The sequence below is a fragment of the Halichoerus grypus genome, chromosome 5 (assembly GCF_964656455.1).
Source record: "Halichoerus grypus chromosome 5, mHalGry1.hap1.1, whole genome shotgun sequence".
NCBI classification, from domain to species: Eukaryota; Metazoa; Chordata; class Mammalia; order Carnivora; family Phocidae; genus Halichoerus; species Halichoerus grypus.
In genome coordinates, this window is record NC_135716.1 from 26,165,918 (window position 1) to 26,182,512 (window position 16,595).

General features: G+C 33.4%; 1 protein-coding gene across 6 annotated transcripts in view; it reads left to right on the plus strand.

Annotated features, from left to right (window-relative positions):
• The window catches only part of CSMD3 (CUB and Sushi multiple domains 3), a 1,190,044-nt gene that overhangs the window by 1,093,981 nt on the left and 79,468 nt on the right, over nucleotides 1–16,595 (plus strand). For all 6 annotated transcript variants that reach the window (XM_078072078.1, XM_078072080.1, XM_078072079.1 and 3 more), the window contains 4 exons: nucleotides 9,733–9,813; nucleotides 10,623–10,736; nucleotides 14,977–15,165; nucleotides 15,584–15,730. In XM_078072078.1, coding sequence (XP_077928204.1) covers nucleotides 9,733–9,813; nucleotides 10,623–10,736; nucleotides 14,977–15,165; nucleotides 15,584–15,730 — 531 coding nt within the window. The remainder of the gene's footprint in view (nucleotides 1–9,732; nucleotides 9,814–10,622; nucleotides 10,737–14,976; nucleotides 15,166–15,583; nucleotides 15,731–16,595) is intronic.

A 16,595-nucleotide genomic window follows, 5' to 3' on the forward strand; every position in this document is an offset into this window, starting at 1 on the left:
GTACATGCATGCATTTCCCTTCACAGAAACAACAAAAAAAGTAAACCAGAAGGCAATGCACTATTTAACACTTAATGTTAAGCTGAGTAAGTATACCTAAACTTACAGTGGTTTACTCCCCAACTCAGTTTTCTTTAAAATCTGTTACTGATTTAATAGGTCCTTGTCTTATGCCCTATTGTAAGTCAGAAGCGGTTTTCTTAGGACTTGTGTATTTATTTTATAAATTTGACAGATCAATCTTTTCACATACTTTCTTAAAGGTCACACTGATCATTTAGGTTTTATTTATTAATGTATTTTTAATATATTTGAAAAGAGAAAAAAAATGTGTTTCTTTTCTCCTAACCTGACTTCCTTTATGAGATCCAGCCAGCCATCTGTCTTTTATAAAACATCTCCTTCATAAAGCCTTTCATGATCAAAAATAGCGTTCATAAAAAGCTTTGAAAAATGAAAGTTCTATGCAATGAAAAAATAGGACAGGTGTAAATGTTGAGACACTTTATCTCAGATATCATACTTCTTTTTTATCTAAGAAAATGTTTTTGTCTCTCTCTGTATTGCTGGAATTGTAATTTCCTAAGGTAAGAGCTAAATTTTCTTGGTATCTGCTATAGAGTTAAGATGGATTTGGCTTATAATAAATATTAACAATATTCAGTCCTAATCAGTGACTTCCTAAAAGTAAATTACACAAAACCTGTCTTAACTGCATTGTTTTTGCAAACCCTAGAATAGTGATAACTACCATTTACTGAAAACTTAATATGCTGGGTACTCTGCTAGCTACTTTTCATGTATTATTGCTAATTTTTGTAATAGCTCTGCAAGATAAGTATTATTATCCCCATTTTAATAATGAAAGAATTGAAAGAAAAAAAATTAACCTACATAAAGCTAGAGAACTAATAAAAAGAAGAGCTGCCTCGAATTCAAAATAGGTCCATCCAACTCCATAGAATGACCTCTTTTTAAATAATGACAACAATACTGGCAATAATAATAGCTAAAATATAGAGAGTTCTTACTGGATGCCACGCAATGTCCCAAGCTGGTATTGTCGAACACATAGATTATATTTAATGGCCTGGAAATCTAATTTTTCCTTAAGAATTCGGCAAAATGATTTTAATTTTTAGCAAGATGATAAGTCATCTCATTTTCTAGAAAATACCCCTCCTAATTAAAACTTAGAACTTCAAACTTTGTGGTGCTTCTCTTCTTCGTGACCTACAAGTTTACAACAATATGTAGGTTCATTGCAATTTAGTATGTTCTTTGTGGTTTCCAACATGTGGTAAGGTCACTGTGTGAAAAGAAGATAATTTTTATTGGGGGTCTGACTTATGGCAACCAAAACAACTAGGAGACTATAGCATAACAAGATTATATATTTACTCATTTAAAACAAAGTATCATTTTCATTTTTAAATCTATTATCCAGGGCACCGCTTTTTCTAATATCAGAATATTAGAGAACTTCAATTTATATACAGAAGACTCTCTTAGTAAGCGTAATTTATATTATCCATTGTTTTCCAATGTTTATCCATTGGCACATCTTCTATGAAAGAATGAGTTGATTACATATTGACTTCCAGATTATTTTTAAGAAATGTGTTTAAAAGGCCTGTAATATCTTTTAGGTCATCTTTTAAGTTTATTTTGCCTTTACAGTAAATGCTGTATTTAGGGAAAGTATATTTAACTCCACAAAGTCTCATCCTAAAAGAGACTGCTGCAGATATAAGGACACATTTTATATAAGACATAAATCACCGTTGCTTTGAACTGTGTGACCCCTTTGCCTCACACAACCTAAAGACCTGACCTCCTTTCATTTATCAGTAGATAGAGCATGGAACTCATAAAGTGTTTCATTGTTTGATATCTAGAGAGCATAGAGGGTATGGACATCATACAATATATATATATATATATATATATATATATATATATATATATATATATATAAAATGTGGGGAAGAAACTAAAAAAACAAACTGGTGAAACTGTTATGAGGAAAAGATAATACCATTTCCTATCACTTAAATGACTAGTGATTACTAAAATGACTAAAATCATTCCAAAATTACTTACTATATTTTGACATTTGGCTCCATGTGCACATCCATTCATACGTTATGGCATTTTTTTTTTTTGTACAATGTCTTACTGTCAGTCCCCTCCAACCAAAGTCCATCAGGAACACCTTTCAGTTAAACAAAATTGGGTTTTATTTGTTCACCATAATGAGTGAGACAACACACCATGAGGAACCCTGTGGCATCCAGTATGAGGGTATTAGGAGAGCCTTGTTATAGGATTTGGGCTGTGCAAGATAGTTCTGGAAAGGTTCAAGGAAGCATGCTGTATTTCTAGGCTGGGTGTTGTTACAAAATTGGAGCAGTTCTAGAACTGGGTATCTTTTTTTTTTTTTTTTTTAAAGATTTTGTTTATTTATTTGACAGAAAGAGAGAGCTCAAGCAGGGGGAATGGCAGTCAGAGGGAGAGGGAGAAGCAGGCTCCCTGCTGAGCAAGGAGCCCGATTCGGGACTGGACCCAGGGCCCTGGGATCATGACCTGAGCTGAAGGCAGACACTGAACCGACTGAGCCACCCAGGTGCCCCTATAATTGGGTATCTTAATACTTTTTTTTTTTCTAGAAGGTGGAAAGAATGGAACATGCCTGGAACAATAATTGGTATGGAAGCAACATTTGCTCTTGTTAGCTGAGATGGAAGAGTCTTGGTCATTTTGGCAGTTTGGACAGTGTTCTTGGTTTTTATTGTGCTCAGACATAATTATGGAAAGGTCTTCTTTTTGTCTTGTTCCAACGAGGTCAAAGAGTTATCATGTCTGATTCTAGTTGTTAGTGAAATTGTTTATGGTCAACAGTAGAAAATCACAGCCTATCAGTTAGAGCCAGGCCAATTCTAAGCTGAGAACACACATGAGCTGTCTTTGTGTTCTTTTCTTTTCTTTTCTTTTCTTTTCTTTTCTTTTCTTTTCTTTTCTTTTCTTTTCCTTTCTTTTCAGTACACAGAGTAGTTTATGATAGTTAAAGATAGCTATAGCATGTTCCTTTACAACCAAAAGCAAACCAAACTATGGTGGTGAGGAGAGAAAGGAAAACAGAGACTGACAGAGGTCAAATGATATTGCTGATGTATCTGTTATCTACTGATGTGCGAGATTACCCAACCTTGGCATATAATTTTTCAGATTTTAGTGAGCTCAGTACTAAAGCAAGATAATTTCAATGAGCTATCTGAATACTGGGAAGTGAATTCATGCAGCAGATACTGAAACTTTTTAATGGATAATTCAGGAGATTTCCCAATAGTTTTGTTTACTATACTTCTTTTATTACATCTCTGGGGAAATACCAAGAGTGACTTCTTGTTGATCCTTTTCTCATGATGGGGAATTTCTTGGTCTCAACTCTAAATCTGGGGATGAGTCATTTGCTCTTGGTTGCTAAGATTCTCCCTTATATAGGCAGAGAAAGAAACTGACTATATAATATTAATGGAGCAAAAGTGATATTTGTAAGTAATTTCAGCACTGCTGAAACTTACCTATATGGTTCATGTCAACTTGCTAGCAGATTTTCTCCAAAATGGAAAAAAAAAAAGTCTGTATAATTTTCTCTCTTAATTAGAACTCAGGGAGCTTTTTATTTTAAACACTAACTCTTCTTTCACTGGAGCTACTTAAACTTGCTTTACATAACTTTTGAAATAACATTGACAAAATTACATAACTGAACAAACATGTAATCGTCAATGCTTTTCCTCCTCCAAATCTTTCCCAAATCATGAAATTATCATACTTGACTTAATCTGAGTCACCATCAGTCATTGTAGAGCACTTAGGATTTATACAGGAACATTAAAAATATTTTTTTTCCTCTTTAAGAGATACTGTGTTGGTACTTGGCAGAAAGGTTGTGTACTTGAGCTTTTTTGGTTTAGAGGAGGAATGGCAATTTGCCAGTGTTCTATGTTGTCTTTTTTGAAGAAGCCTTTAATAGCTCAGTTGAACTGGAGTAGATAAATAGAGCATTCTTTTCTGGAATTGGATTGGATGTTTCATTGCAAAGAAAATAAGAAATTAAAAATAACCAAAAAATATTGCCAGAATTAAACTCTAAAGCAATTTCAAGAAGAAAATTTGTTGGACCAGGATCCAGAGATCTGTACACATTTGAACCAAAACATGGTGCTATTTAAGCACTAGTCATCCTCAAAAGATACTGACATATAGGGAAGCCTGGGTGGCTCAGTTGGTTAAGCATCTGACTCTTGATCTCAGGGTTGTGAATTCAAGCCTGGCATTGGGCTCCATGCTGAGTGTGGAGCCTACATTAAAAAAAAAAAAGATACTGACATATAGAATATGATGCCCTCATGTAACTATTAAATAGTAAATGGTGGTTTCAAGCTGAATGGCATGTTGATTAAAATGATTCTTCTAAAAAGAACACAGATTTAAGTCAAAGGTATATTTAAATGTGTAAATATCTGTTATACAGCTTTTTCATTAACAGTCGTAACTGTATAGGTGCTTCTAAATAGAATAATCATGAAAAGCATGGACTCAAATATATGTTCTACCTGTAACTGGATGTGTGGCCTTGTGTACCTCACTTCACTTCTCTAGGGCCTTTTTTTTCCTCCTTCCACTCCCTAAAAAATAAAAAAAGCAGACTAAGTGATTTATAAGGTAACTTCCAGCTCAAACAATCTATGGTACTAAGCCATGCAATATTGGGTATTCATCCTAGACCTGTTTATTTTCTTCCAGAGTAACCAAAGCATATTATAAAGGATGCGATATTGCTTTAATTCAATTAGTTATTAGTTAATATTTATTGAATATGTTTTCCAGAGCACTGTACTAGCAGCTGTAAGACCAAGGCACATACAACAATATGCATGACTATAGAATGAGTTGCTGAAGCCAATAACTTTCTATTATAGTGTAATGTTCATCAGTGTAAAACAAATAAGGAATCTCAGCATTTTCAAATATACAGCTTAAATCACAATAGAAACAAAATGGATAGTTTGATGTGTCCTGGGAAATCACATGAGTACTAGCCCTTTGCATGACATCAGGGTTGTAAGTAAAGTCATGTTCGATTGAGATTATATGTGTCCAGGGCATAACCATAATCAAAGCAGACATGCTCCTGTTAACCTTTGCCAAACAGGGAATGCACTGTCTCTTTGAAATCATAATATGTGTCTGGCACAGTTCTAAGCACTTGACAATATATTAACTCAATCTTAGCTTTATGTTTATTTTGCAGTTGAGAAAACTGAAGCACAGAGTCTGAGCAGTTTACCTAAGGTCATAGAGTTAACAAGTAGCAGAGCCAAGATTAGAACATAGGCAGTCTGCTTTCAGAATAAAAACTAGATCAGCCTGCCCTGTGCACACAAGTATTTACTCTCCAACACAAACTGGATAATATATATTTTTTCCCAGTGATGTTGATTGGTTTGATAGAAACATCTTCAGAAAAATCAGAGCTGCACTGTTGAATTCTCCAGTTACATCATACCTGATTTATCATACCTCGAACCATTGCCTTATACACCCTGCTCCTACCAGCCAAGATAATATGCCTAAACTGCTTATAATGATTTCAGTAATTGCCAAATCAAAATGTTTTTCATAAATAAAAAGCGAAACTTGGAAAGAACAAAAAGTATATTTTACCAAATGTTCTTACTCATCTGTGAACACCAAATATGTGGAAGGAATTGAACTCCCAATTTACTACAAGAACTTACCCTTGTAGAGTACTTACTATGTGCCAAGCTTTGCATATATAAACATTTTGATCCTTGTAATCACCCTTCAGGTTGGCATAAAGTTATTACTATTATCATTACTATTATCATTACTATTTACAAATTAGGAAAGTGAGGTCAAGGTTAAGTAACTTGCCATAGATTTCCCAACTTGTCAGCATTAGAAACAGGATTTAAACCCAGAGAGTCTGGATTGAGTCCACACTCAATATGGTAAGGATTTATTTAATATGTATGTTTTGCTCATTCATCATTCATTCATTCATTGTTCTAGCATTCAGTTACTCAGAAAATATTTACTGACCACTGGTATGTCAGGTACTGCATTATGACCTGAGGAGTTAGCTGTTAATAAGATAATGAAAAGTCCCTGCTCTCACGCAGTTTATATTCTAGTGCAAGAAAATGGGCAGCAAACAATTCTTACAGATTGTTAAAATTGCCAGAGGGCAAATAGATGTGAAACAGAGTAACTGCAAGAGGTTAACTCTGGCTAACGTGATCAGTGACGATGTCTCTATTTTAGCCATCTGAGGACAAAATTATAAAAGAGACAAGAAGATAGGTTTCAAGAAAGCAAGACAGATAAGAATAAAATTCTATAGAATATAGTGTTAGACATGTCATCAGATGTTACACTGTCATCCATTTGAGAGCTATGTTGATTAGGCGATAGAAGAGACTACAGTAAAGGTTAGGTTGTAGACAGGTTTGACTTTTCAAAGTTTATTATGAGAAAGTACAGAGATGTGGTTTAATGTTTTTTATGAGGAGTGAATGGAATCATAGGTGACATAACACATCAGGGGTACTTGAGTTTTAAGTGGAGGAGAGGAACTCTCTACATTTGCAGCTAAAATTATAAACTGGTTAATAGATGGGGCTGAAGTTAATTAAACAAAGTTAGAGGCCCTTGGAGAACATAATCAAGACTTTTAATTTAATGTCAAGTCATTTGAGGACACTTGTGAGTTTTTTTAGATCCAATCAACAATTGTTTATTCAATACCCGCTGCAGTATAGACTCTTTAGGGGGTCTCTGGATATTCACCTTTGTTCTTTTCCAATTGTGTTTATTTTTCCCACTGTGGCCAGAGTTATTTTTTTAAAGGAGAAATCTGATCACATTCCTCCTGGATGTAAAACTCTTCACAGGCCTGCCATTTTCTTAAGATTACAATAAATAAATCCCGAGCATGGCCCATACCCTCCTGGGGGACTTAGCCCCAGTTTACCAGTCTTTCTTATCCCTTCTCACTCTGCCCAGCACTCTCTCACCCAAGCCCCTCCACTCCCACCCTCTTCAACCCCCTACCCCAGCCTTCCTCTTTGCTGGTTCACACTTGCTGATTCCTCTGCCTGGGTTATTCTTCTATGTGTCATCCCTCTCCCCAACACACATACTTGTGGATGCATGGGCGTGTGCACACACACACACACACACCTTGTTTCAACTCATAAGTAATTTCTACTCATTAATAAGATAATTTGATTAATATCTTTCTCACTGACAACTAGTGCCTGTAAATGCAAGGTTGTGTCTGCTTTGTTCCTGATCACCTTCCCAGCGCCTATTACATGGTGTCTGACACACACTAGGCCCTCAATAATATGTATTTAATAAACAACAAAATGTCTGTCTCCTCTCTTCTTATAATGACAGCAGTCACAGTGGTTTAAAGGCCTACCTTAATTCAGTATGACCTCAAATTAACTCATTACATCTGCAACAACCTTATTTCCAAATAACATTCTAAGGTTCCAAGAAAGACATAAATTTTGTTGGGTACTATTCAACTCAGTACAGTAGGTACTAAATGACAGAGCTCTACACTGAGATGTTGGCAGAAAGAATGGAAAGACACTGGACACATTTTAGACTTATTTTAGTGAACAAACCAATAGAAGTTGATGAAGATTGAGAACAGATTTGTTGATAGCTGTTTATGATTTGATTTTTTGTAGGACTTTGTTTTTGAGAGTCAAAAGAAAAACAGATGCAAAGGGGTTTCTTTAAATATTTCCTTCTCCTTTACATTATAGTCAGATTTACATAGTTCAACTGTTCTCAGCATAGTCTCCTAAGGATTTCTCTATGGCAGGCTCTGTGTATCTTCCTATCCCCTTTCTCCTACCTCTTTGGCATTTATTACAATTACCGTTTATCTTGGTTATTGTACCCCTTTTAAGGTCTAAGTTCAGGAAAATGATTTTCAAAATTCCTAATGTTACTCTAAAATTTTTTCTCAAAAATCCAGGTTACACTTTTCTGTCCTAGGCTTCTTTCCCAGCGAGTCTTTTCACTAGTGGTAACCCTTCTGTGTAGAGCAGTGTTTTACTTGCAAATTATCATCATTGCACAGCAAGTGCGTTTATTTTATAAAAAGGTTGAAGTACTAGAAGGAAGATGTTTGAAGAGACATACAACAATTTACAGCAGGAAACTGAAACAAAAATTTTCCTTGATTCATTCCTCTTCAGCTACATTTTGACAAATTTTCATCCTTTTTCTGTCCTTAGTAACCTGGAGGTGTATTAGCCTACTGACCTCTTATAAATGGCTTTTTGTTACATGATGATGAACCAATGCCCAACTTTTTGCTCACGTTTTCTCCTCCATCTGAAATGCTCTTATGCACATGATTACCTTTCAGAACTGGAAAATTTTACTCATTCTTTAAAATGTATTTTATCCATCTCCTTTTATAGGAGTTTTCTTTAAGTGGTCCAGTTGATGTTCCTCAGTACTCTCATAATTTTCTCGTGATAGGGGCAATATTGAAAGTATGGGCTTTAGAGTTAGAGGACAGAGGCTGGAGTCCTGGCTCAACCCTGTAAGAGTTGTGTGTCAGTTTCTTTATTGGGTCATTGAGATACATAATTTAACTCCTGAGTTTAAGTAATAAAATTAAGCATATGAAACACACTTTTTTTCAAATGTTATAATAGTAATCGAGTGTGTTTCTTGACTGAACAAGATTATATTACATTTTAAAAAAATCTTAGTAAAAATAAGACTTTAATCAAGCAAATGATTGTGATATAGATATCAGGTGGGGCTAGTAGTCATGATGCTCAGATTCATAAAGGGCTTTTATTTTTTTGATGGCCTTTAAATTATGCCAAATAGGAATCTTTCTAATGTAATGAGGTTGACCTATTCAAGTGATGTAGATTATTAGAAACATGAAATTTAACAAACAGATATTTCATGAATATATTAATATAGCATGTGTGAGAAGGCTCTGGAGTCAGAACTCCTAAGTTCAAATCCCAGTTTTGTCACATTATAGCTGTGTGATTTAGACAAATTCTTTAATTCTCTTCAACAGTTTTCTCTTCTATAAAATGGGCATAATTAATTATGGACCTAATCATAAATTAAGTAATAAAATAAATAACATTTTTGTGAGGACTAATAGAGTTATTATAAGTAAAGTATTTATAATATTTCTTGGAATAGAGTAAGCATTGAGTACCTGTTTGCAACTGTAACTATATGCCAGGCACTTTGCTAGGTAAAGGGGATTCTGTGATGAACTTTGGGGAAGATGGGCATTGAGCACATAACAAATATGAATATATAATTCCAAATTGCGATCACACCAAAGAGAAAAATAACAGGTGTGATGAAGCACATAACAAGAAGGAATATAATGAGGGTGAGAAATAAGTTACAGGTAAGTATTCTTACCATGGGAAAATATTTTGGTATCTAAGGAATGATTTATTTTCCCTCAATATTGTAGTATGTTTAAAAAATAAATAATTGAAACTTGATAAAATTATACCATTTATTTTTATTCTTATAAATAACCCTTGCATAATTTTGTGTTTTTTTCACATATGTGAATATATATATACCTTCTCACAGAAGGAATAAACACATTGTCTATTTTTATAGCTTATCAACTAAGAGTGTGCCAACCTCCACCACCCGTACCCAATGCTGAAATTTTGACAGAAGATGATGAATTTGAAATAGGTAAAGTCCGATAAATTCTTTTTTAAAAAAATAGTGTTAGTAGAGATATTTGCTTAAAAAGAAACAGAAAGAATAGTAGCAACCTATCTTAGACCCTCTTTCTCTGGATTGTTGGAGATTGTTGAGAATTCTTAAGAATGGACAGCAGTGAAAAGACCAAAAGGGAGTATAGGCAAAAGCAAGAATCCTGTATCTCTAGGATGTACAACTGAAAAACCAGTATGGGAATTTGAACCATATAACTATATTCTAGTGGTTTCTTCCAAATTATTATTTTGTTGCCTTTTCAGACACACTGATGTTCTTTGAACTCAGGCTTAAGCCTAAAACATACAATGAAGAATATATAGGGTATATTAGAAGATATGCTTTATTTCCATATCTTTGAAAACAAGTGGTGGATTATGCTCAGTTTGATAATAAAGTCCTTTAAAACTAGGTTGGAAATTCTCTCTATATTGATATATTTTATATATATATTATATATATATTATATATTGATATATTTTTAATGAATATCTTAATTATACCAACTAGATTGTTTCCTTACCACTATTGCTTATATCCAACTGATACATACCAGTTAGATCTTACTGTAGTAAGATCTAATTTACTCTTGGCTTTAGTTCTGATTGGTCAGTATCTATGAAGTAGTTGTAGTTCAATATTTTTAATATTATCCCTGCTTATAACTAATAGAATTTTATACCAATTGAAAATGACTGAAAGAAAAAATATTCTGCAATATTTACAGATTTTACAATTGAAACATCTGAAGCCCCCCTCTGTCTTTTTTTTTTTTTTAATAGGTGACATTATTAGGTATCAGTGTCTTCCAGGATTTACTCTGGTTGGCAATGCAATTCTGACATGCAGATTAGGAGAACGACTCCAGATGGATGGAGCACCTCCAGTTTGTCAAGGTATCAATTGTTATGATTATTGATCTTTAAGTATTTGTTTTATGTTTGATTCAATACTGGCAAAATTGAGAAAAGTCTATTTTACATAAACATTAAATATTTAACTGGCCATAATGTTAAAGTTATACAACTCATATGTAGTATCTTTTATTACATTATTTCTCAGATTTAACTTTAAGCATTATTTATTCTTCCAAGGTTTATTTATTTTTTTTTTAGCTTATCCCAAAGTCTGTTCAATTTATTTAAATTAATTTTGCCATGAGGGGTGGAAATGGAGATGGAAAATAAGAGAAACCTTAAATAAAGTCTTCAATGTTGATTGCCTTTATTTGAAATAGTTTCTGTTCTAACCACTAAAGCCATTAAACTTTAATGGAGCACCTGTTAAGCATGAAGGTTTGAGTGAAAAACAAAAAATAAACAAAAAACAAGCTATAAATGGTCCTTGCTGTGAGGGCAACATGCTTTAGGGGATATGACAGCCATACAGGTGGTAACAATAGAGTGTTTAGGAAACAGGCCAGGGGGCTATCAAATCATGTAATGTTTAGTTGTTTATGAGGCAGGCAAAGCTTGATGGAAGCATTGCTCCCTGAGTCTTGGTTCCATATGACAAGTGAGACTTTGGTAGAATAGAGATAGACAAGCAGTGGTCCAAGTGACAGATGAATATACAAAGACACACAAGTAAAAAAAAAAAAAAAAAAACAGAAGTATAGACTTCAAGGAATTCACTATGGAATTACAAGGGCAAGACCCTGATGGATCTTGAATAATGTGCTAGAATTTTGATGTTCAGAAGTCATGTATTGTTATTTTGTGTAACCCCATAGGGCCCAAAACAGTGCCCACCACATAGTAACTAATTATAAATATTGGTTAATTTGAATAAAATTGAATTGAACTTGATTGTCTCTCCCCAGATTTTCTTGGGTTACTTCCTTCTTTGGGATTTATTCCTGAGAAATGGAAATCTGTTTCTTGTGCAGGATCTTAACTGTTAAAATGAACCTAAAACAAAAATTCTGTTTATTATTCCAACCATGATATATATAAGTAGGAATTAACATTTAATTTTCTACCTCATTGGAATCCTTACAATAAAATGGAAGGATTTTCACAAGGGGCTTTACAGAAGGACATTTTTGGAGGTAAAAACCAACACCAATGTGAAAATTTTTCTTTCTCTTAATCTATGACTTTAGAGCATCTTGAAGTTGTTTGGATTTTCTGAAGTCTATCACCTGTAATCCTGATATTTAAATGTCATTTATTCAATTTCCTCCTTTATTCAAGACTACGTTTTAGCCACTTAGGATTATGTAGGATACATATTCAGACATTTAGACATGTGAATGTGGAGGATAGAATTTTAGCCTTTTGGGAAGTTATACATGGAAAAATAACTTGGGCAGATACAGGAATTTGTGAACAAGCTACATGTCAGGACTTCTTTGACTCCAATGTATAAATACATTGTGAACTCTTGGAGGGCAACACTTAATTTTTTTTTAATATGGATCCCATTTTAATAAATTTCTAAAAATTAAAATAAAACAATCCAGATAACTTAGCTATTTAATAATCCCTCATCTCTCAGACTTTCAATATTTTGTTTTTAAAATTAGAATTTCCTATAGGTTAATAATTGTATCTCTTCCTATTCTATGTACTATGGAAAATACAGAAAAGACTAATTTTTATCTCATAATGACACTTCAGATACTAGCTAAAAAGTAATAAATAATCCCTCAGAATTAGTTTATGCAGTGTTACTATATTAATTAATTGACCAAGCTCTTAAGCCAAAACTCTGACTTTACATTTTTTTTTCTTTGAGTTAATTCACAAGCTTGCTAAAATAATCATTCTTTTTGGGGTCTGTTAGAATTAATATGCATTGTTTTTAGTCTATCTTAAATAATTTAATATTTTTTCACTTTTCCTAAAAGGGGCTGCAGCAATGTTGTTATTCTTCCCTTTATCCTTTTAGTTTTCTATATCATGCTTAAAATATGGACAGCAATTCTAAATGTGTTGCTCTTTAAAGAGTTTGACATAGATGAAGTAAAAGGAGTGGTATATTTGATGGCTAAAACTGTGGGGTCCATCCAGGTGAAACTGTGACACTTTATGCATTTTAGACTTTCTGAGCATCAGTTCCCCCATATGTATAATGGGGGTAAAAATTGTACATACTTTCTAAAGTTGTTGTGGTAAGTGACATAATGCCCAAAAGGTGCTTAACAGTGTCTTAACATGTAGTCACAATCAATAAATATGTCTCTTATTCCTGATAGTTGTTGGGCTTCTTGAGGATATGTGTTGAATAGTATGAAAGTAGGTTAATTTGTGTATTTATACTAAATTATGTTAAATCATATCAGATGTTCAAAAGTAATATGGAATATTTGTTCAGTTTAGAATATTGGGGCCAACACATTAAATCAGACATGGCACTTGCTTTTCAATAACCAGAGCCTAGGAAGGGAGACAAAAAAAAATAAGGAAATAGCCATGAAATTGCTAACTGCAATAATAGAACATTATGGAGACACCAAGAAGGAAATCAACAATTCTGCTCAGGTTGATGGAGGAGAGATTCAGGAAGTATTTCACAAAGAATGAGATACTTCATCTGGGCATTGAAATGCACTAACATTTCAAATGCAGCCAATGAAAGAAGGACATTTGAAACAGAAGCATGAAGGAATGTGCAGAGTTCAAAAAGCTGTAAGTAGTTCATCCAATATGTTCAGAGCATTTCATTTCAGTGGCGGAGCGCAGCAGGAAACAAAGTTGGGGAGGTAGGCAAGGACTGAACTTGGAGGGCTTTGTGTCAAACTGTGAAGTTGCTAAATGGTTTTTGTGAGGAAGTAACATGCTCAGTAACCCAAAAAGATACTTAGCTAAGCATTCCAGAAATATTAAATAGCTGAGCACACACTAAATAAACCCTTCCTTAAAACTTAACTTCTCATACAGTTATATATGTCCCATCATTTCAATATGCCATAGCTATATCTTCACGAATGTTCTTCATCTTTGACTCAAATTTTCCATTCCATTTCCAACTGTCAAGTTAACTTTTTTGTTTATTTTATATATTTGTCATTTTGTGGAAAGCAATGGTAAGGTTTCTCTTTTTAGACTGAGAATGACCTGCTACCATTTACTTATTTTTGAAAATCTTCAAATCATATCCAAGAAGCAAATATCCCAGACCAAAGTAGAAGAAACACAAGTAAAAGCCAAAAAATAAAAAAATAAAACAGGTCTTATATGTTTTAGCTTTACTATATTCTATATTTAGTGTTGTATTTTCACTATATTTAACTATGCTATATTCTATAGTCAATTTACAAATATCTCAATATTAGTTGTGGTGGCTTTTATTTTTGAATTATTTCTTTTCAAATTATTAACTTGAATAAAGAGCAATTATATGTTGTCATAATCCACTAGTTTGCTTATTCTTTTCCATCCCTATACCACATGGAGACTTTATAACTCAAAATATTTCATTGCCCTTGCATCCAGGAAATGATGAATGTATAAATCCTTCATCTAGTCATCTATATTCCAGCAACTATATTTGGTGTTTCCAAGCCTAGCTCATTCGCACAAAGAACTGAAAGATAATTGGTAACCTAAAATTGTGTTGAATTTTCATGGTTTAACCATATTTCTGAAATCAGGAGTAGCCTTGCCCAGAATAAATACTCTTGAAACAGTACAGTTTCTTATCTAGCCCTACATACCTGAGTGAGTTAAAGTTTGAGGAGAGAAGAGAGTGAGTAAAAAAATATGGAAGGAAAAGGACAGGCAAAGACCTAGATGAGAGAGGCAAGAGGAGGGGACATAAGAAGATGAGGAAAGGTAGGGAAAGAATACAAAGAAATCGAAGTAGATAAATGTCTTACCTTTTTATTATCTATGTACTTATAATACAGGAGATAAATGTCTTATTTTTTAATTATCTATGTATTTATTATACAGAAAAGTAATGCATCTTCCATGTAATTAAAAAAAAGGAAATCAGTACCATAATTTTTGGGTCATTCTTCCATTTTTTGAACTGTAAGCTTAATACAAATTATCTCTTCTAACACATAATTCAAGGTAATTTTCTCCTTTCTCCTGGTATTTTCACCCAGCAGAGTACTGGGTGTTTAAAATGCAGTTTTCACTTAGTTCTAAAAGACTAGCATTGTTTAATGATATCTTTCTTTGATAGTGCTCTGCCCCGCCAATGAATTACGGCTAGATTCCACAGGAGTCATATTGAGCCCTGGGTATCCTGACAGTTACCCAAATCTTCAAATGTGTGCCTGGAGCATCTCAGTAGAAAAAGGATATAATATCAGCATGTTTGTAGAGTTCTTCCAGACAGAAAAGGAATTTGATGTTCTTCAGGTGTATGATGGTAACCATGGTTTATATCTACCACATATTCATAAATTCAGTTCAACTACTCTAGTTATATTTGCAGACCTTCAGTGTAAACAACTGCTTGTATGATTTTATTTTATCTTATAGTTATTTTTAGAAGTATCAACATCCAGTTTATCTACACACCATGTGAAACCTGTAGTTAGCTTATTATTCTACAAATTGTAGATTCTTCAGCTATGGAGGTAAATGTTTAAAACAGAGATAAGTTTTAAGCTACTGTTGATTGGTTAAATTGGTTTTGGAGCAATGTCACCACATATCATACTATTCTAAATATATTCTATTACCATATACCATATATCATAATATTCTAAATATATAAAATATTAAAGATAAATTGGAACAGAATTGTTCAGTTATGTCTAAATTATATTATTTTCTTTCCAAAGGACCAAATATTCAAAGTCCAGTGCTTATTTCCCTCAGTGGAGATTATTCATCTGCTTTTAATATAACAAGCAATGGTCATGAAGTATTTCTCCAATGGTCGGCAGATCATGGCAATAACAAAAAAGGGTTCCGGATAAGATATATAGGTATGTGATACTTACAACTTCAGTACACATCTCACCTACATCCTCAGTATGGTTGTGGCTACAGAGCACAGACACAGACCCTATTCAATTAGACATGAATTTAAATCACAGTTCCTCCACTGAGGCTTCTTGAGCAATTGATGTAAACTCTCTGTGTCTCAGTGTCCCCACTGTCATGATAATCCTACCTCTTGGGACTTTTGAAAAGATTAAAAGCATTTAGGATATTGATGACTTATGTATGTTAGTTATAAGTTAAACTCTGATATTTTTAATGCCTTTTTCCAATAGATTTGTTTCCCTTGCATTCTCACAAAATAGTAACACTGTTGCTCAAATGTGTGTATCTGACCTATTTAATAAGTCCTTGATATGAGAAGGTTAAACAAAAGATAAATGTACAATGGTAAAAATCTTTGTTTTGGTTTTTATCATCCATTTATGATAGTTGCTAAATAAGTCTAATATTGAAAGGGAAATGACCAACACATAATTAAAAACCTTTAGTTTTGAAAAAAAGAATTGTTTTGTCATTACTGCTTTTCACTAAGTAGTATTTAAAAAGATATGGGCTGAAAATCCTTTTTAATATTGAGATGAAATAACTTTTCTATATGCCTTCCTGTTTATAAGGTCTAATGATACTGAGCCAATAATTTTCGTTTCTTGTTGAATAAGTGTATATAAATGTTCTTCATTGTACAAAGATTATGTTCCTTTTTTTCCCATCCTAAATCATGGCAGAGCCATGGGTATGTGCTCAATAACAGAATATTTCAGAGCTAATCAGGCAGCTCTTTTCTGTACAGTGTTCGGACCATGTCTCCCCAACCCAAGAATCATTGCTAATCAGTTCAACTGAAAA